The 21,631-nt window shown below is 45.1% G+C and overlaps 1 protein-coding gene across 3 annotated transcripts; it reads left to right on the forward strand.

The window, feature by feature from the left end:
* The first annotated feature begins 1,423 nt into the window (after positions 1-1,423).
* On the forward strand, positions 1,424-19,842 carry Timd4 (T cell immunoglobulin and mucin domain containing 4). Of its 3 annotated transcripts, XM_090320718.1 has the most exons (9): positions 1,424-1,819; positions 4,484-4,825; positions 5,757-6,059; positions 8,245-8,328; positions 8,483-8,563; positions 16,193-16,230; positions 17,244-17,352; positions 18,129-18,168; positions 19,359-19,526. In XM_090320718.1, exons 1-9 carry the CDS (start codon positions 1,762-1,764, stop codon positions 19,441-19,443), a joined length of 1,140 nt encoding a protein of 379 aa, XP_090176844.1. In that variant the 5' UTR covers positions 1,424-1,761; the 3' UTR covers positions 19,444-19,526. The 3 variants fall into 3 exon arrangements, with proteins under 3 accessions (XP_090176844.1, XP_090176842.1, XP_090176843.1); XM_090320716.1 differs by lacking the exon at positions 18,129-18,168 and having other exon boundaries at positions 19,359-19,842; XM_090320717.1 differs by lacking the exon at positions 18,129-18,168 and having other exon boundaries at positions 17,274-17,352; positions 19,359-19,842.
* Positions 19,843-21,631: the final 1,789 nt, after the last annotated feature.

Genomic DNA, 21,631 nt, shown 5'->3' on the forward strand with positions numbered 1-21,631 from the left:
CTTCATTCTATCCAGCATTATTTTCACCCCGCCAAACCCTCTTCAATGTCTTTAGAGTTTGACTTCATCTTTCTCTGGTTCTTACCTCCCATCCTCAAGACTTGGCTAGGAGTGATTTCACAATATCCTTCTGGTGGCCATCTTGACCCGTGGTTCCCTGTTAACTTGCTTTTGACCACGAGGTGGCATTATGCAGTGAGATTATTGAGAGCAAGAATTTGAAGGGTTGGCCAATCTTATTCCTGTTAAAACCAGATAATAAATAGTTCTGGGCTTTGTGAGTCATGGGGGGAATGTGTTATAATTAATTCTATCACCGTAACTTGTAAAAATGGACATGGGTGTGTTGCAACAAAACTGGGCTCTGAACTGAATTTGGTTCATGGACTGTAGTTTGGTCAGGTTTGTAATAGTCAAATGAATGAAAGAAAATGAATGCATGAGATTTTAATGCTAGTCAACAGGAAGTGGTAGTCACTACAAAGGACTTTTTCAAACAAGATTCTATTTCCATTCTGTTACATAACAGGCTTTTACTCTCTTTTGTCTCCAGAGCTCTTTTTGTAAATTATATATTTTTTACCTGTTTATAACTAGTTTTACAAATGATTTACCAGTCAATAAATCTGTTAGGATGATGCATCTTGATCAATGCCCCTTTCCTCATTCTTCCCCCCATCCCTCCCAATTTCCTTCCCTCCTCTTTCTTAGTTTCATAAGATATGAACCTTTGTCTACCCTCTTCCCCTTGGCCCCATCCTCCATGCGTCCTCCATTGTGTCTTCTTTGCAAGCCTAGCACTCTATGACTTGAGCCACATTTGGTTTGTTTTTCTGTTTATGTGGTACTGAGGAATTGAACCCAGGGTTTCTTGCATGTTGGCAAGCACTCTCCTGCTTAGCCACACTCCCAGCCAATTGGTATTCATTTTGTTGGACTGTGAGTTCATTTTTTCCTAAGGAATTGCACAGTTGAAATCTCTCCTGAATATAATAGCACACTTCAGTCAAAACAGTTTGTACGTACTTGCATTCAACCCTACATCTGTTTACTTGTATCCTTATAAATTAGTTCTAGCCAGAGTACCTGGCATATAATTATGTACTCAATAAATGCTAATGATGAAAAATTCTCACAAAACACAACTGGGTGGTGAGCACTGATTTAATTTCTTGACTCTGGAGTCCACAAGGAGCTATGAAACCATCTGCTCAGGCCCTGTCATGTCATCTAGTGGTATTGGGGGCTGGTAGATCGCACCCTCCTTTCCTTTTTTTCTGCTGCAGGCAGGTGGTGGGGTGGTTGGAAGTCAGGAGAAGGGAGAAACCCAGAGGAGATTTGACCTCCAGTCAGTCACCACGATGAACCACGTGTACGTGATTCCCAGAGATAATTAATTGCATTTAGTCACACAGTAGTGAGGATGAGTACATATATACATCCATGAACCTCCCTCCCCCACACTCATGCACACACACGGGACACCCTGGGGACAGAAATCGCATGGATAGAGAGGGATGTGGACAGTCCACAGCCTTGCCACACACATTTGTGCTCCTGCACGCTGGCCACCAGGAGAGGCGGGTTCCGCACATTGTATCCTACATCCCAAAGTGAGGGCAGCCACTCAGAATGGGGAAAAAGGAAGATAAAGAGGCCAAAAAAAAAGGAACCGAAATGAAAATATCCTACCCTGTCAGCAGTAAGTATGGTATAAGACTTGGGTGGTGCTGGATGGACAGATAGACGACGCCTGTCAAAATGGCCACAGAGCCTGTCATTCTCCTGCTGCTGCTGGGACTCGGGTGGGCTCCTCTGAGTGAGTATCTGTGGATTTCCCATGGGTTCCTGATCGGGAAGCATTGTAGTGGTAATGGTTTCGGGTTCATCCAGATGCAAATTTTGGGTTGGGGGGGAGGAAGGGTTAATATTGTGTGCTGATACTGGAAAAAGATAATTTCAGAAAAGATATAGGCACAAGGTTTTAGAAAAGGCCAGGGGTAAGGAATTCCGTGTGCATGCTTTCTATAGCACAGAGTCAGGGAAATTTATTCTGCTAAGAACCTTTGTCATAATTTCCATTGTACTCTCATTTTCCGGTGTGTGTATTTGATTTCATTTGATTTCTTTGCATTCTTTTGCGTTGCTTGGGCTGAGGCTTCCAGGGGAAAGGCTGTCTGGTTGTCTGAGACAGCATGCCTAGTAAGGCAGTCCTGTCCCAGTCTCCTAAGTGCATGCCCTGCCCTGCCTGGCTAAGGAGAGAGTTGTTTTCTGCACATTGTGTCCAGGATTTACATGATCCAGGTGTGCCCAGTTTGTGCCAGGGAAGACATTCTGGGGTGTGCACACACTGGGGCTTTTCTTGGTAACTGGTATCAACACTAGGAGTCGGTGTGAATTGCTCTTCTGTGTGTGCATTGAGGGTTCTGGACGAGACCGTCTACTGTCTAAGATGCTAAGACGAGGCGCTACCCAATGTCCCTTCATCCTCTGCAGGCTCTGTGGGGGTCGGCCGGGGGTGTTCATATCCTGAAACCTTATAGGAAGAGCCCCAAGATTGAGAGTTGTCCTTAGCCTTTCATACTTGGATTTTTAGATATGGTGTGTGCTCCTCTTCCTCCTCCTCCTCCCCCCTCCCTCCCCTCCCCTTCCTCTCCCATCCCCCCTCCTCCTTTTCCTCCCCCTCCTTTTCCCCTCCCCTCTTCTTCCCCTCCCCCTCCTTTCCCTCCCCCTTGCCTTTCCTCCTCCTCTTCCCCCCACTTCCTCCTCTTCCTCCCCCTCCCCTCCTTTCTTCTTCTTCTTCTTCTTCTTCTTCTTCTTCTTCTTCTTCTTCTTCTTCTTCTTCTTCTTCTTCTCCTTCTCCTTCTCCTTCTCCTTCTCCTTCTTCTTCTTCTTCTTCTTCCACTCAGGGCCTGGGCACTGTCCCTGAGCTTCTTTTGTAGAGCTCTACCACTTGAGCTGCAGCACTACTTCTGGCTTTCTCTGTGTATGTGGTACTGAGGAATCAAATCCAGGGCTTTATGCATGCTACTCAAGTACTCTACCACAAAGCCATATTCCCAGCCCATTTTTTTTCTTTTTGTCAGTTATGGGGCTTGAACTCAAGTCCTGAGCTCTGTCCCTGAGCTCTTTTGCTCAAGGCTAGCACTCTACCACTTTGAGCCACAGCACCACTTCTAGTTTTCAGGTGGTTAATTAGAAGTAAGCATCTCGTGGACTTGGCTGCCCAAGCTGGCTTTGAACCACAGTCTTCAGATCTGAGCATCCTGAGTAGCTAGGATTACAAGAATGAACCACCAGTGCCTGGCTTAGGGCACCTGGCTCGGGATGTTTTTATTGCTCTTTACACTGTCTGGGAACTTGAGGCTTCATTGGAGTGTTGAGTTTTGTTGAAGTCTTTCTGAGCTCTTGATCCACGTATGTTGCTTGTGAATTGGGGTTTTGTGGCAGGGCACAGCTTATATTAAATGGGGTCCCCCAGCTTCTCCTGGAGGAGGTTGTTCTTTTTGTTTGGATTAGTTTTGTCTTCTTGGTGACCATGAAATATACACAAGGGGGGTTTCCTGCATGTATGCAATATACCCTCTGTTCATATCTCCCTCCCACCCCAACACTTTCCTTACACCTTCCCCTTTTAAAATGAGCTCAGCATGTTTCATTGGTTTATTTTTATATCCATATGCCAAGATAACGGGCACCTGCTTCCTCCTCTTTTGCCTGAGCTAACCTCAAACCTCAATCCTCTAATCTCTGCCTGTCAAGTAGCTGAGATTTCAGGCTCCAGTCATCTTGCTTAGGCCATATTGGTTTTGAGTGGGTTTGTATGAAATAGAAGAAGTGGATTACAGGGTGGGGACTTTTCATTTGAGACATTATTGACTGCCATTCAAGATCAGCAGATTGGAAGTGGGGTTGTGGCTGAAGGGGTGGGCTGGTAGCCTTGAGCTGGAGAGCTCAGGGACGGCTTCCAGGTCCAGAGTTCAAGCCCCATGACCAAAAACCCAAAATCAAAACAACAACAGAAGCAGCAGCAACAACAACAAAGACCAGCTGGTTTTAATACACAACATGGCCTTGCTGTGGAAGCGTTTTATAGAGGGAATGTGGCTTAGTGGTAGAGTGCTTGCCTAGCCTTCACGAAGCCCTAGGTTTGATTCCTCAGTACCACATGCACAGAAAAAGCCAGAAGTAGAGCTATGGCTCAAGTAAGAGATCTAGCTCAGGGACAGTGCCCAGGCCTTGAGTTCAAGCCCCAGGACTGACAAAAAAATAAAAGAGTTTATAGGGACGCAGGGAGCCAGCTCTGTCTCTGGCTCAGGCCACATTTTGGGGGAAGAGGGGACATCCTTGAAGCCTGTGTGCTAAAGAGAATAGCACAGATTCCAGCCCCCTGGAATCTTCTGGAAGCATAAGAGAGAGTGATTTTGATGGAGAGAGAGGCTTTCATCCATGTGATTTTGATGTCTCCTTCATTTCCCTGTAGCGCCTGCTGGGGCAGAGAGCAGGGTGACAGTCGTGCTAGGACAGCCGGCCACCCTGCCCTGCCTCTACTCGTCCTGGTCCCAGAGCCGCCACAGCATGTGCTGGGGGAAGGGCCCCTGCCCCAATTCCAAGTGCACCCAGGAGATCCTCCACACAGACGGGGCAAGGGTGATCTCACGGCGGTCGGCCAAATACAGGCTCCGGGGGAGCATCCGGCAAGGTGACGTCTCCCTGACCATCACCAACACCAACCAAGAGGACAGTGGCGTGTACTGCTGCCGCATCGAGGTGCCAGGCTGGTTCAACGATGTGAAGAGAAACATCCGCTTAATGCTAAGGGAAGGTGAGTGACGGAAAGGGCTCTGGGGGAGGAGGAGAAGTCGGGGGGTGGGGGGCTGAGGCACAGGAGCCATGGATTGTGATGAAGAGGTACTAGTTTAATGAATGAGTGGGAAGATTAGATTAAGATCCAGGCCATGGACATGCCCTTTGTCCTTTAGTTAATGGTTTTTGTTTTTTTTTTCCCAGATAGGGTCTTGTCCTCCTGAATCTCAGTCCTACTACTTCTGCCTCCAGAGTAGCTGACATTGTACGCATGTGCCGCCATGCCGGTCTATTGCTTGGTCTTTCAATTTGTATATGAACTATCATTGATGTTTCCCCTCCCACATCTTGGTTGATTTCAAAATAATAATAATAAATAAAGGCTCTATGAAGTAAAGTGAAATGGTTTGTGATTTCTGGTGCAGGGTCAGGACATGGTATTTGGAGACAATCCGGGCAGATTCCAGGCTTTGTCTCCTGTTCCTATCAGATACTTTAGATAAAAAAAAATATATTTTTGGACTATGGATAGATTCCGGAGTACTAGATTGGCTTGGGGGAAGGTCCTGGAGCCCAGGGGTAAAGAGTGAACAATGGTTCTGATGGGGACCTTTGTGTGAGCTGAGCTGTGATTGACACCTGCCTAACCACTACCTGGAACATTCCTGGGCTCTCATCCTCACAGCTGGGGGGAGGCTGGGCCTGGCTATGTTCTTTCTTTCTCTCTTTCTTCCTCCCTCCCTCCCTCCCTCCGTCCCTCCCTCACTGAGCTTCTGTTGTTCAAGGCTAGTGACACTTACGGCTTTTTTTCTGTGTATGTGGGACCAAGGACTTGAACCCAGGGCTTCATCATCTAGGCAGGCACTCGATCATGAAACCACATTCCCAGCCTTGGGTTTCCTTTTCCTCTGTCTCTGCTGAGTGCCACTCATACCTTCTCTTGGTTTCAGGCCCCAAAACCAAGGTCCAAATAACCACCCCAAGTCCAACAACCACCACAAATCCAACAACCACAAGTCCAACGACCACCACAAGTCCAACAACCACCACTCACCTGACCACCACCCTTCAGATGACCACAGAGGGGCTTCCTAGCACAACGAGAACGACTCAGCAGACGTGGGAGACCTCTGTCCTCCCTACAGTGGGGACCACGTGCCCCTTGCCCAGCTCAAGCTCCCTCCCGGAGGCATCCACAGCCCCGAGGCCCCTCAGCACCGAGCCCTCTATCGCTGAGACCACAATCACTGCAGGTAAGAGCTGCCCAACCTTGCCATTCCGTGGATGTGTCTTGGACTTCCTTCCCCACAAAGTTCCCCAGGAGAACTTGCTGGGGTGTGTGTGTGTGTGTGTGTGTGTGTGTGTGTGTGTGTGTGTGTGTGTGTGTGTGTATAATTGTCATAACAAACACCACAGCCAGGTGGCTCTAATAGCAGTTTCTTTCCTCTTAAAGTTTGTGAATGCCAGAAGTCCAAGGTTAAGGCGTGGGGAGAGTCGGTTTCTTCTAAGTCTTCTCTCCTTAGCTTGTAGGTAGATGTCTTCTCTAGTGTCTGCTCTCCATCTTTCTGTCTGTCCTGTCCTGTGTCCCCATCTTTTATGGGGAGGAGAGTCACAGAACTCCATTTGACCTTTTGAAGGGCCCATTCTCAAAATATAAACACATTTTAAAGTACTGACAGGAGACAGGATGAGAGATTGGGTTCTAGCTCAGTGGTAGAAGTCTTGCTTAGAAAGTGAAAGGCCCTGAGTTTGATCTCCAGTGCTATCAAAGAAAGAAGGAAGGACAAAAAAAAAAAAAGAAAGAAAGGAAGGAGAAAAGGAAGGAAGGAAGGAAGGAAGGAAGGAAGGAAGGAAGGAAGGAAGGAAGGAAAGATAAACAAGCAAACAACAACAAAAATCTATTCTAAGATACTAAGAGTTGGCAGTTTAACATAAACTTGGGGAGTTTAACCCATAATTTTATACGCATATGTGCGTGTGTATGTGTGCATGCGTGTGTGTGGGGGGGAGAGGATACAAAGAGAGGGGAGAATAAAGATATGACCCACTTCACTGTTCCTTCTGTTTATTTTATGGGCTCTTTTTTCCTGTTTCTTTCCCTTGGTGTTTATGAGAAGTCAGCATGTGGGGTTTTCCGGCTGACCTCGCAGGAGTCTTGAAGGAGTTGTGTATTGAAAGACAAAGCGGGGCATTCTGAGTTAGGCTCAGTTCCGGGGCTGAGGTCGTCGTGCTGGACTTGTGAGCTCACTTGACGAAAGACCTCTGTCTGTCTTGGAATAGCCCTGGGTGCTGAGCCATATCTACTCTTGTTCTTTCTTTTTTTTTTCTTTTCTGATTATTATGTTTTTTTCTTTTCCATGGGGCTTGAACTTGGGCACTGTCCTTGAGCTTTTGTGCTCAAGGCTCATGGCTCTACACTTTGAATCACAGCTCCATGTCGGGTTTGGGGGTGGTTAATTAGAGAGAAGGGTCTCATGAACTTTTCTGCCTGGGCTGGCTTTGAACCTTGATCCTCAGATCTCAGCCTCCTGAGTAGCTAGGATTTCAGGTGTGAGCCACCGGTGCCCAGTGCCTTTCTGAATATTTCTTGGCTCTGGATCTTGTGCCTCTTGAAGCCCTTCCCTTTTCTACCAGACTTTAACCTCTAATTTTGAGTCAGAACATTGAAAAGAACCATGAGCCTGTTTTTCTAGGCTGTTCAACTAGGAGGGCTGAATAAATCATGCAGCTTTGCAGTGTTACACTGGCGAATTCTGTTGCACTCTGGGCAGTTACTAACATCCCTGAACTCTTAAATACATTTTTATATGTATGGGTTTTAGATGACTCATCCTAAAACACATATGTAGTTTCATCCCCTTGATTCTAAAACTTGAGGAAAACTGGAAATCTAAAAAGAAGCACAATGATGATTTTTTTTCCTTTGTCCAGTCCTGGGGCTTGAACTCAGGGCCCGGGCACTGTCTCTAAGCCTCTCTGCTTGAGGCTAGCTAATACTTGAGCCACAGCAATACTTTCAGCAATACTTTTCTGTGTATGGGGCACTGAGGAATGGAACCCAGGGCTTCATGCATGCTAGGCAAGCACTCTACCACTAAACCACATTCCCAGTCCCACAATGCTGATTTAAAAAAAAATAGCCTTAAATTCTACAACCCACCACAAAAACTAGTCAGTACTGCCATTTTTTTTTTTTTGCCAGTCCTGGGCTTGAGCTCAGGGCCTGAGCACTGTCCTTGGACTTTCTCAAGGCTAGAGCTCTACCACTTGAGCCTCAGCACCACTTCTGGCTTTTTTCTATGTATGTGGTACCGAGGAATCGAACCCGGGTCTTCATGCATGCTAGGCAAGCACTTTAACCACTAGGCCAAACTCCCGGCCCCAGTACTGCCATTTTTAACTGCTTTTTTACTGGCCTTTTCCCCCCATCTCTTCCAGAATCAGAAATGTCTCTTCAGCCTACCAACTCCTCCAGAGGCACAGAGGCCACACCTGCAGACTCAGTCTCACCCACATCCAAAGGTGACTCACATCTCCCTCTTGCTTTCTCCATCTTTCTACACCCCTCAGAATGAGGATTAAGGATTTATTTGCTATACTGGCATAGGCTGGAAATGTGATAAGTTTCTTTTTTTCCCTCCCCCACCTCCTCTCTCTGTCTTTTCTTTCTCCAAAGGGTCCTTTGATCAGATTCTTTTGCCCACATCTCCCATGATGAAAAGGGGAAGGAATGACATGAGGACTTCACAGTTTCGAGGTAAGGGAAGTGTGTTCTGGTCGCTGGCTTGTCTCTGGCCGTGGGAACAATCCGCTTGTGTCTTAGGATCAAGTACTTTGGTTCCCATCTGGGTTATATCTCACATTGTCCTGGGAGCTGGAGTGAAAGCAAAACAGCAACACGTGCCTTCTGTGGCTTTGGCTCCATCTGGGAACCCCTCTCTTGACCTCTCTCTCCTTCCACAGCAACATCGGACTTAAAATCATTTTCATTTTGCAAACTAATGTTGATTGATTTTAAACCAAATGCTCAGTACCTGAATGCACTTTTGTTAGATGGACCCTTGCCCTAAAACCATCTCTGTTCTTAGTTGGAGATGAGTATGTCAGATTTGTTTTCTTATTCCTTTAATTGTGAGTATATCTATTTTTGTTTGTAAATGTGATTGTGATTGTGTGTGTGTGTATGTGTCTGTATGCATGTGTGTGCTAGTACAGGGGTTTAAACTCAGGGTAGTACTCTACTACTGAACCACGTCTCCATTTCTGGCTTTATAGTGGCTAATTGGAGATAAGACTCTCTTGGACTTCCCGTCCTCTGGCTGGCTTTGAACTGGGATCCTCAGATCTCAGTTTCCTGAGTAGCTAGGATACTAGGCCTAACCCATTTGAGTTTAGCCGCTTGTGAGTACGTGTGCGTGTGTGTGTGTGTGTGTGTGTGTGTGTGTGTCTTTTAAGCCATTGTACTAGAGGTGGCCTTTTCATATGGTTTTCTTCACTTGATATATTTTTAAAATTTTATTATAATGTAGGGCTGGGAGTTTGGCCTAGTGGTAGAGTGCTTGCCTAGCATGCACAAAGACCCGGGTTTGAGTCCTTGGTACCACAAACATAGAAAAAAGCTGGAAATGGTGCTGAGGCTCAAGTGGTAGAGCTTTAGCCTTGAGAAAGTCCAAGGACAGTGCTCAGGCCCTGAGCTCAAGCCCAGGACTGGCAGAAAAAAAATTAGAAATTTTTTTTTTATTATAATATATAGAGGAGTCGCAGTTACATTCATCAGTTAGTAGGTGCATTACTTCTTGCACATTGATACCCCTTCTCATGTTTTTGTTCCCATTTCCCACCCTCCACCCCATCCCCTTCCAATCATCTTGTTTTCCCCCTTCCTTTCTTTATTTCAAATAAACAAATAACTGTATATGTAATATACCAGGTAAAGTCAGATACAGTAACCATAAGGGGGAAAAAAGAGAAAATAAATAATATAGGACATTAAGGACAACAATCACAAAGATAACCTTCTTTTTTCCATATCCTAGATTTCATTTTGTTTAGTCTTCACTTAATATTATGTGTTGGACCACATTTGTTTTCAGTCCATGTAGAGATTTGCATTTCTCCATTAGGTTGCTGGATAATATTCCATATTATGGCCTTGTTGTATGGATTGCCTATTGGATGACATTTAAATTGCCCCAGTGTTTCAGTGTTCTCAATCGTATTAGGTGAACATCTATAAGCATGTGTTTCCTTAAGCACATATTTGAGTTCTTCTCTAGGTAAGTGGGGAATCAAGAAGTAGAAATGCTAGCTTGAAAGTCTTAATTTTAAAATTGTCCTTGAGACCATGTATCTCTCCACCCACAGAATATCTGATTTCCCAAATTCTCCCCACCCTTGATGTGATCATTTCTTATCTATTCTTTCACCCTCCTAAGAGCATGTATTATTTTTTTGTCCTTGCTCTGACTAGCAGACATTTTGGAGTTTTTCTCTATATGTACACATCAGAAAACAGCCATCCAGTAACCTTGTACAGGAAGGAGGCTGCAGACATCCCTCACAGAAGCCTGGACGTGATCCCTGAAGGGAGGGGTGCAGGGGTGAGTGGGAGGGGGTGGGTACGGAAGCCTAGCTAGAAATCCAAATGAAATGCAAGCGTGAGCTGCTGTGGAAAGCTGAGAGCTTCTACCAAACCCATACAGTATAAAGACGGAAATCTGTATGTAGATCAGGGGAAGGGGGGTGTCAAGATCTGTACCCCCTTTGTTTATAGAAAAGGTGGAGCTTTACTTGCTGGGTAACAGGAAGGTAGCAAATAGCAAGTTGATTGAGGGTAGCTCCAGTGGCCCCAAACTCTTCTCCACTGAAATCTGGGGCTATTTCAAACCAACTGTATTGTTTTTACCCTCCATCCTGTCCCTCATAATTTTCATTTTATCCTCCTGGTCCAGATGCAGTATCTGTTGTTAGCCCCGATACTACTGAGGAGGAATTTGCTACAACCAAGCCGAGCACTGCTGGCTCACACCTGTAGTCCTAGCTACTCAGGAGGTTGAGATCTGAGGATCGCAGTTCAAAGCTCATCTTGGGCAGGAAGGTCCGTGAGATTCTTACCTCCAACAAACTACTCAGACAAAGCAGGAGATGGAGCTGTGGCTCAAGTGGTAGAGCACTAGCTTTGAGCACAAAGAGACTCAAGGACAGCACCCAGTTTCTCACATTTAGTCATTGCAGGAGCAGCAAGAGTTTACTGAGCATAGAATCTGTGCTGTCTTTCTCCTGGGCTGCTTCACTTTTTTAGCAGATGCTCTACGTTCTAACTTTTCCAAGGCGAGACAACTCTAGGTAGCACTTGCAGGCGCTGTAGCTCTGAGCATGTTTGGAAATTCCATCTTATCTCATTGGGACTTGGTCTTGTCTTACTCACACTTGTAGTCTGAAGTGAAAAGGCCATTTGCTGTTCATTTCCCATCCTATCTTTCCACGTCCACTCTACACCTGCCTAGAAATGGAGCTGAGAGCTGTGGACCGGCCTCAGAGTCACACAGCCAGTGAGGTTGTGAGTCACATTTCACTTTCAGGGAATTTTCAACTGTGTCTATAATCTCCTTAATGCTGATCATTTGTGACCAAATGTTTGAGGAAGCACGAATATGCACCCTTCCCTTCTCCCCAGTTACTTATATAATTGTGTGTTTGCATGTACATATTTTTTTTTTTGGTCAGTCCTGGGACTTGAACTCAGGGCCAAGGCACTGCCGCTTCTTTGGCTCAAGGCTACCACTTGAGCTACAGCAGCACTTCTGGCCTTTTCTGGGTATGTGGTACTGAGAAATCGAACCCAGGGCTTCATGCATGCTAGGCAAGCGCTCTCCCACTAAGCCACATTCCCAGCCCTGTATATATTTTTATGGGGGAGGGTCTAGAATTTTTATTAGATTCCCAAAACCTTTTGCCATGCCTCCAATGGTTAGAAACTATAATTCAATCACAAGCAAAACCCCACAATAATAATAATAATAATAAAAACCGCTGATAAAAGTAGAATATAGTTGTTTATTTTCTTCCTCTCAGAAGTCTCTTAGAGGAAGGCAAATATTTCCATTGGGGTATTCACTTCTTTTCTTGCATGGTACCCAGGACCTGTGAAAGTATCTCCAATCGCTCCCTAAAGATTCAATGATGCCACTTCCTAAGTAAAACCACACAGCCTCAGTGAAGTTCCTTTCTGATTATGCCTCAGAATTGTGTTTTACTACCTCAGAATCCCCAGCCCTCTCTTCCTCATCCATTCTCCCCTATGAGTAGCAATGGGTGGGGGTTAAGGCAGAGCTCTGTAGGGACAGCCTGGAGTGTTATAGCCATGTTTTGTAGTGATTATTTTCCTTTTAGAATCTTAATTGAGTTGCTCCCTCTGTCCTTTTCTGTATCCTCAAAATAGAAAACAGGGATACGAGTGCTTGTATATATATAGTGCTTAGACCAGAGGGCTGTTAATAAGGGAATGCATGATTAAAAAAAAAAGCCAAGTGTATAATTATTGACAAGGAAATGATAGTCACCGAGGTTTTGTTTTTTGTTTTTATTTTTCCTGTCAGTCATGGGGCTTGAACTCGGGGCCTTGGGTTCTTGATTCCTTTCTGTTTCTGCTGCTATTTCTATTCATATACTTTCCATTTCCGGTTAGCCCAGCAGAAGTTAATAGAGGCCATTCTCCACCATCTCTCAACCGACCTCCTAGTCCTGTTAAATACATAGCCACTCTTCAGTTTTATGGTATTTTAACTGCTAATCACATGAGGGAATCAGCTAGCGAGTGACAAAAAATTACCAAGTTAAGGAAGCTGTAAAAAGCTCTTAAGAAAAAAAAATCTCATGGTAGTAATTCTCTACTATTAGAGAGCCAGCATGAACTTTTTGAAAGCTTTTTTATAGACTTCCTTTTTGCAGTTATTGGGTTTCAGTGCTGTCTTTCGTCTTGACCATCTCAAAGTTTTTTCCCCTTTCTCCATTCGCTCATGGCATGGAAGCTCTGCTCTGGGATGGAGGCTTGAAAAACAAGCCATGGATGAAAAAAGAGCTGTGTTCTAATGTGCCATACAAGGGATCTTCCAGAATAATTCGTCTTATTCCAGAAGGCAATTCCAATGAGGTGTCTTCTAGCTCTGGGTCTTCTCCAATGTAGTTCTTGGTCTGCCTTGAAAGATAATCTCCTCGGGTTCCTATATTCTGACCTCCATGTTCTGGCAGCATGGAAGTAGAACAAACTCACAGGCTCACTCAGCACCACACATGGAGTGCTGGGACTTGCTTCTGGGGCTCCGGGATATTCATTCCGGGAGTTCAAGAAGTCTTGAGGGTGGGAGGTGAGGTTAGGGACAAGAGTTCTCTGTGGACTAGTAAACTGAGGAGATGGGAAACCAGGATTCAGAAAAAGAGCAGTGATTTGAGAGAGGCCTTGCAATGGCCTAAGAAGGATGTTGACACCAGGCCTGGTTTTCCTGATCAGAAATGGCCTTCGTGGATACTCCACAGTCTGTTCTTGAAGTAGTAGGATTTAATTTTGCTCAGCTCCTTAAGTGGATTATTATACCCAGCAACCAGCATGAAGTCAGAACAGAAGAATGACTTCAAGGCTACCACTTGAGCCACAGCACCACCTCTGGCTTTTTCTGTGTATGGAGTACTGAGGAATCAAACCCAGGACTTCATGCATACCAAGCAAGCACTCTATTACTAATCCACATTCCCAGCTCCTTTACTTGTGATTCTTACAGACTTTTCTTGGTCGTAGAAGCCAAATGTTAGTCAAGAGTGGAGTGGGGTAAAGATGCTTTGCAAGTCAGTCCAAATGTTTCAGTGTGTGTGTGTGTGTGTGTGTGTGTGTGAGAGAGAGAGAGAGAGAGAGAGAGAGAGAGAGAGAGAGAGAGAGAGAGAGAGAGAGAGAGAGAGAGAGAGAGAGGAGGGGTAAAAGGAGGCCTGTCAAAACAACAACTGGCAGAGACTGCAGTGGGAGGGGAAAAGCCAGCTAAGGCAATGAAGGGGGAGACACTAAAAAGCAGGGTGGGAGCCAGTCAGCAGAGGGTCTGACATTCTGCTGTGTATGTACCCATGGCCTTTTTGTTCCACCTCTCTACAGGAAAATGGTCTTGAGAACAGAAGGGACAGGAAACAGATGGCATGGAAGCTAGTGATTCTGGCTGGTCTAGTCTCTGTGGCCTAACCCCAGCAGGGATCCTTTCTCCAGCTTCCTGTGGCATGCAGTTCTCTTGATAAGGCTTCTTAGCCCTGGGGTGCTTCTCAGTTGAGCCTCTGGCATTTTGTGAGGAGGGGAAAAAGTAGGTTCTCTGATCTTTTTGCAGCAGTGTTTGTTAGCAAAACACTCTCGTGCAAGATTAATTCCAATAAAACCACCCCAGTGCTGGCTTTCCCATAGATAGATTCCATCTCAGGCATATCTACACTATCACAGAAGTCAGCCAGAGCCAGGGTAGGAGTTGGGGAGTGCTTCCCTCAGTTTCCAGTTCTAGGGGATAATGGGGCAGAGAGAAAAGCCACAATAACTTAGTTGTAGGACACACAAGCTCTCTGAATTTCTTCCTTGGGTCATTATGCTCTTACCTGTCCAGAGAGTCACCTTCCCTGAGGAACAAATGAAACTCTGGCGTTCCAGCTGTGAGCCTCACAAAACCTGGCACATTACTCCCTTGCCTTATGTCATGATTGGTTTCAGGAACGATCGATCAGCTTGGCTGTTCGTATAGTCAGGCCTTTTCTCCTGTACAGGTTTTGCGCAGCAGATCTGCTGAAGGTGTTAGTTCGGGTGTATCTTGGATATTTCCTCTCTGCACTGGCCTCCAACACCGAGCTTCCTTCCTGAGCACTCCCATTGGCCCTTTTCTCCATCCTCCACCCTCCTCTTAAGTGCTCATGCTTCACAGCAGTCCTGTGCTTCCAGCTGGACAAACTGCCCTTGGGTTTCTTGTTCAGGGAAGACCCTGTTCCGAGGATGTGGATACCTTCCAGGTCACTGTCCCCCATGCCAGTTCCTGGATTTGATTCAGATTCCAATACCTACCAGTCAATGGAATGATAGATACTTTCATGTATGTATGCATGTATGTATGTATGTATGCATGTATGTATTTTGGTCGTGGGGTTTGAACTCAGGGCCTGGGTGTTTTCCCTGAGCCTATTTGTGATCAAGGCTAGTGCTCTACCACTTTGAGCCACAGTGCCACTTCTGGTTTTGAGTGGTTAATTGGAGATAAGAATCTCGGGGGGACTCTCCTCCCTCCTCCCCGCCCCTTCCTGGTACTGAGAGCTTCAGATCTCAGTTTGCTGAATAGCTAGGATTACAAGCATGAGGCTCTGGAGCCCAACACGATTTCTTTTCTTTTTTTTTTTTTTAAACTGTTTGCTGTCTTTTCTTTTTCTCTCTTTTTTTTATTGTAATTAATAAAAGGGTTACATGATGTTTGCCAGATAGAAGGTGCATTAATTCATATACATTGATACCCTTTCACATGTCTTGGTCCCCATTACCCTCCCCCCACCCCCCATCTTGTTTTTCCCCCTTCCCTATCAAGTTTCAAATAACCAAATACAAATATATCCAATATATCAGATAACAAAGTGAGATACTGTAACAATATGAGATAACCAAGGGACAGCAAAAGAGATGAGAGATAACATAGTACATTAAGGACAACAATCACTCATTATATGGCTTTTGTTTCTATATCCTAGAGATCCTTTCATTTAGCATCATATGAAATGGCCTTATGCATCTAGATTTTGTTCTATTGCGAATCTCTGCCATGAGAGCCCAAGGTTTCTACTGATTATGACAAATGAGGGAAACCATTGAGCCTAAGTTCCTTTGAGTCTGGCTTACTTCACTTAATAGGATTTTTTCTAAGTCTTTCCATTTCCTAACAAATGGGGCGATGTCATTCTTTCTGACAGCAGCATAGAATTCCATTGTGTATAAATACCACATCTTGTTGATCCACTCATCAACTGAGGGGCATCTAGGTTGGTTCCCTATCTTTGCTATGGTAAATAGTGCTGCAGTGAACAATGTTGTGCCCAACACGATTTCTTACTGAACTGAAATCCTTAACACATGTCTGGAAACGTCTGTGCCCGCCTGTGAAGTGGAGATGTTCTTGTGGTATAATTTTGGTGAGCTGATCAACTTTCAATTAGAATCCTATCAAAACAAATGTGCATAACTAATTATGCAAAAGAGCAAAGATGGTAGTGAAGAATTAAACACATCAGCTGAACTCCCAGGTGGCCTGTGAGGTACCTTTATCAGAAGAGGGATTTTGATTTTCCCACAGGAAATATAACTATTCGCTTCTGTCTTCCTTCCTACCAGGTCAGATTGAAAACACTAGCTACGTCAAATCAAATCAGGTAAAGTGTATGAGGCACATAACAGATTTTTACACTGGGTGGGGGGGAGAGAGAGAGAGAGAGAGAGGAGAATCTTGCTAAGTGGCAAAAGGCCTCACAGCTATTACGAAATAGTCAAAGGATGTGTACAGCTGTACAGAGTGTATAGATTTCCTTCTATATAAGGAATAGAGAGCAAACATCATCATGGAGGGAGGGCAAGAAAGGTGAGCAGGGGAGGGGAAGGGTGGAAGAGAATGCCTGTGTTATATAGGCTTTCTTTCTCAGGGCCTGGGCACTGTCCCTGAGCTCTTTTGCTTCAAGTTATCACTCTACCACTTCGAGCTATACATTCACTTCCAGTTTTCTGGTGGTTCATGAGAAATAAGAGTCTCACAGACTTTTCTGCCCGGATTGGCTTTGAACCTCGATCCTCAGACCTCAGCCTCCTAAGTCACTAGAATTATAGGCATGAACCACCAGTTCCAGGCATCATTTTCTCTTGCATTTTGCTTTCTCTAAAAATCAGAGGTGAAAGAAGAAGGTAGCGCTAGAGAAAACTAATGACTTTGAGTGGAGTCTGGAAAACCGATTCTGCCGTGCAATCCAGAGCTGACCACAATCTGAGTATCTCATATTGTTACCGTATCTCACTTTGTTATCTGATATATTGAATTTATTTGTATTTGGTTATTTGAAATTTGATAGGGAAGGGGGGAAAACCAAGACGGGGGGTGGGTGGTGGGTGGGGGGAGGGTAATGGGTACCAAGACATGTGAAAGGGTATCAATGTATGTGAATTAATGCACCTTCTATCTGGCAAATATCATGTAACCCTTTTATTAATTACAATAAAAAATATAAAAAAAAGAAAAAGAAAAGAAAAACAGCAACAAAAAAAAAATCTTCAAGTGCAATGGTCCTTGATGTGTAAGACTTAGGAAAATGGGAGGGAAATGAGTAAAGTCTTCGATGTTCAGAAGTTCATACAGTCTGATGGACCGGCTGACTTTGGTTTGATATTTGCCATCCAGGCTGACCATCCGCCCCGTGGGTCCCTCCAGGTTCACGTGCCCCTCATTATTGCCTCCAGCTTGGGATTTGTGCTGTTCCTGACCTTCCTCTTGGCCTTTCTCCTGCGAGGTAGGTGTGAAGGAAACCGCAGAGCTGAGGTAACTCTTGGGGGGTGGGGGCTTGGAACTCAGGGCCCACTGTCTTTGCTCAAGGCTGGTGTTCTACCACTTGAGCCACAGCTCTTGACTTCTAGCTTTGGGCCAATGAACCGGAAGTAAATGTCTCATGGACTTTTCCTGTCTGGGCTGGCTTCAAACTGTGGATCCTCAGATCTCAGCCTCCCGAGTAGCCAGGATGACAGGCGTGAGCCACCGTTGCCCAACTATTTTGGTGGCCCTTTGTAAATTAGGGGTGGGATCAGGGGTTAGTCGCTCTGACACATGGTCGCATGTGTCCTGATTAGGCCGGCAAGCTGATCAGGGTGGAGTTTTGTCCAGAAATACGTCAAGGTATCTAGGAACTGTGGTACTTTTAGAAAAGGAGCTCCCTTCCTGGTCTGAAAAAAAGATAAGCAAGGAGCTGGACACTGGGGGCGCATGCCTGTAATCCTAGCTACTCAGGAGGATGTGATGATCATGAATTCCTAGCTTGCCTAGGCAGAAGAAGTCAAGAGACTCTTGTTGCCAGCAAACTAGCAAAAGGCCAGAAGTAGAGTTGTTGCTCAAGTGGTAGAGTACCAGCCTCAAATAAATTAGCTAACTGATAGTACCCAGGCCTCAAGTTCAAGCCCTAGTATCAACCAAAAAAAAAAAAAAAGTAAGCAAAGCTAGGTGAGACCCAGTACCAAAGGGAGTTATTAGCTCTGACACAGCTAGTTTGCTTATACTGTGGCCTTACCTTTGCAGGAAAATTTATGAACACTACCTGTTTGCAGAAACACAAAAGGTAATTTGTGGCACGGGGCTGCTGTTGCCCTGATCTCCAAGGCTGTTACAGATGATTAGAGAGGGCCTGACGATTGTGGTTGGTAGAAAGCGTGTAGTTCCTGGGGCGTTGATCCTCTTCTCTGTCCTCACCCCCATCCCTGGGGTTTGATCCAAAGAGAAATGCAAAGACGGGTGTCCTTAGTTGAACTTGAAATGTAAGAACACTAATAATAACAATAACAATGAAAAATAATTTCGAAAACATTTAGAATGTTATTATTTCTGGGTTTTTTTCCCCCTGTCCACTTTGACCATCGTTTGGGGTTTTATTGCATGTTCATCTTATTGGTTGAGACCTTCCTTTTTGCCTCACTTAGCCTTGAAGCATGGAACCTGCAAAGCGTTGTCTCTGAACTAGCAGGGTTTACAGGTGTAAGCTACCAAGCCTGGCTGGAACTTTTGGTTTTTTTCACTGTTTGAAAATAAACAGTATTTGAAGAGAGTCTCTAAAAATTGAATTTTGGATATCTGGCCTGTTCTATGCATTTGGAGGGAAGAGATGAAAAGATTTGATGTAAGTTGTTGGCTAATTGTACCAGCTGCCATGTGGATTATCAAATTGTGGGTTTGTTTTTTTGTTGTTGTTGGTGGTGGGTTTTTGTTTTTTTTTCCCCCACTCCCAGGGCTTGGGGTACTATCCCTGAGCCTCTTTGTGCTCAAGACTAGTGCTCTGTCACTTGAACCACAGTGCCACCTCTAGCTTTTTCTCAGTAGTTTACTGGAGATGAGTCTCACAGACTTTTCTGCCCAAGCTGGATTTAAACCGTGATCCTCAGGTTTCAGCCTTCTGAATAGCTAGAATTACAGGTGTGAGCTTGATCATCAAATTAGTATGAAAGAGTAGGGAGTCTGAGACATGCTGACCTTCCAGTGTCACCCCTGGAGTTGCTCTTGGTTAAATGAATGCATTTTAGGTCACCATTTTCTGCTTTTCTAAGAAAGCCATCACCTCCTTACAAGACTGACAAAGCCAATCGTGGCTGTCAGCTCAGTTTCTCCACCCATCCAGTGTCTACATGGGCTGGATGGACTCTGAACTTCAGTCCTGGACAGTAGGATGGGGGCACCATTTAGGACCATCTGTGTGTCGTTTTGCTTGTTCTGCTGACTTGGGGCTTTCCTCGCTCAGCCTGTCTGCTCTCTTTGCAGGCTGGACACCACCGGAGAGAGCCAAACCGTGCTGGATGACGTCCAACATGATGGAGTTGAAGAAGAGGGACTCTTCACCCTCTGACTCACATCTCTCAGGACCGGGCCCAGGGGTGAGCCCTAGGGCTCAAATAAGTCCTGGCATGGCTCCATTTTTGTTGTTTTGTTTTGATTTTTTTTTTGAAAGTGTGGCCTTTTTTCCATGGACGTAATGGATTTAGTCTAGTTTTCATTCCCCACATGGAAGGTACTGCCGAGACCGTACCTTACCTGTTCTCTGTCATTCCTGTGGTACACGAGGCTTCAAGACTTTTGGTGATAAAGAATTCACTGGTGTACATATGAGTCCATTCACTCGTAGGGTCATTGTAAGAATGAGAAACCTTGAACGTAAGATCCCTCTCCTGCTTCCCTCTGCCTCTTAGTCCAAGCGGAATACTGTGTTGAACCCTAGAGCCTGTCTAACTCCTGTCTGTGAGTAGAAAGAGAACACCCTGGCTCTCTCAATCGCTGGGACATGACTTCTGCTCTCTTCTCTTCTCTACTTTTCCCAGTCTGGTGTAGGACTCTATCTCCTCTTTATTCTCACCTGGTGGCATTCAGTGCCCAGCTTCTGATGTGGTAGGAAAAACCAGAGTCTACGCATGGAATCACACCATAATTCAGACCCCCCCTTTCTCTCTCTCTCCCTCTCTTGCTTCTTCACTTCCTCCCTTCCTTTCTTTCCTCTCCCTCTTTCCTTCCTGTTCTTTCTGTCTTTCTTTCTTGCCTATTGATAGAGTCCTTGCCTGGTATGCACAAAGGCACCACCTTCACAAAAAAGGCTAGAAGTGGGGCTGTGGCTCAAGTGGTAGAGTGCTAGCCTTGAGAAAGCCCACGGACAGTGCTCAGGCTCTGAGTTCCAGCCCCAAGACTTGCCAAAATAATAGGTGGACTAGAGCCATGGTTCCAGTGGTAGAGTTTTGGCCACGAGAAAGCACACCAAGTGAACATGAGGTCCTAAATTTAAGCCCTGGTGCACACACACACACACACACACACACACACACACACACACATACACACACATCTCAATGAGATCTGCTTCTGGCCAGCTGCTGGGGGATGGTAAGCAAATCTAAAAGCCATTCCTCAAAGAATGTTCTGTCACAGGGAAGGCAATAGAATGATGAATGGGCAAGCATTGAGTTTCATTTTTGGATTTCGCTTGACTTTGTAAGAAAAATAAAGTCAGCTTTCTTATTTGGCTAGGGCAGCCTATAGATTTTATGTCCCTCAGCCTTAAACCCCCCCTCTCATCTGGACATGGGGTGACTATAGATCCAGGACACCCTACTTCATTCCATTGGTGTTGGCCAGAATGACAGGTTTGGCCCCATCGGTTGGCACCCTGACTGTGTTCCATGACGGCTGGTTAGCATCAGGTACACTGGCCAGAACTCTGACCACCCACGAGAACCAGAGGGTGAGGCGGGCCTGAAGTTGGCTTGCAGGCTTCACAGCAGAATGTTGCTAGAGGACTTGGTACAAGCACCTTAGCGCTCCCTCCTGTTCCAGTTTGCTGAGAGATTTCCCACAGTGGACTGACTGGCCATCCTTCAGAGGCAATCAAAAGAAGACCAGGTCTAGGTTCGCCATGCACATTTAACGAGCAAAAAAATAAAAATCCATAATGTTTAATCCTGGAAGGAATGACTTATAGGGATGTGGATTATTCACTTTGCACTAAATTAAGTTGTCTTCCTTAGCCAAAACAAGCCTTCCTGGCAGGATGTGCGTCATAGCCTTGGCTAAATTAATGAGTTTCTGCGCCTGGATGAATTATTGATTGGACCTTTGTATCGTCTGCCTGGAAGATGATGGAAACATATTTAACATGTTCATATTCAGATGTATAGGCACAAAAGAATTCTTGAGTTCTGGACATTTAACTCCCTATCACTTAATCATCCCATGAATATTTATGGGAACTCATCTGAGTTATAGCACAATCTTATTTTTAGACCCAGATTAGTAACATTCCCCATCTGTGGATCTAAATGTTTGCTCTCCTTTTGTTGTTGTAATTATGGATGCTTTATGTCCAGATGTTTGATTTATGATTATTATTTTTTTAAAATAGGAACATTTCTTTTCAAATCCACTGAAATACCAAGTACTTAATAATGATGATGATGACTTGCATTTCTGTGACGTGTTCAATTTCTACAAAATGTTTTCATCTCATTTCCTTGATGTAAAACAGTTAATCGGCACTTAGCACGTGCCAAGTA

The sequence above is a fragment of the Megascapheus bottae genome, chromosome 29, assembly GCF_031878675.1.
Source record: "Megascapheus bottae isolate mThoBot1 chromosome 29, mThoBot2.hap1, whole genome shotgun sequence".
NCBI classification, from domain to species: Eukaryota; Metazoa; Chordata; class Mammalia; order Rodentia; family Geomyidae; genus Megascapheus; species Megascapheus bottae.

Bases quoted from the DNA above. Each gene is read 5' to 3' on its own strand.
- Timd4 (XM_090320716.1), top strand. From the start codon at position 1,762: ATGGCCACAGAGCCTGTCATTCTCCTGCTGCTGCTGGGACTCGGGTGG. The intron at 6,060-8,244 runs GTAAGAGCTGCC...CATCTCTTCCAG, and splicing joins TGAGACCACAATCACTGCAG to AATCAGAAATGTCTCTTCAG. The intron at 17,353-19,358 runs GTAGGTGTGAAG...CTCTCTTTGCAG, and splicing joins CTTGGCCTTTCTCCTGCGAG to GCTGGACACCACCGGAGAGA.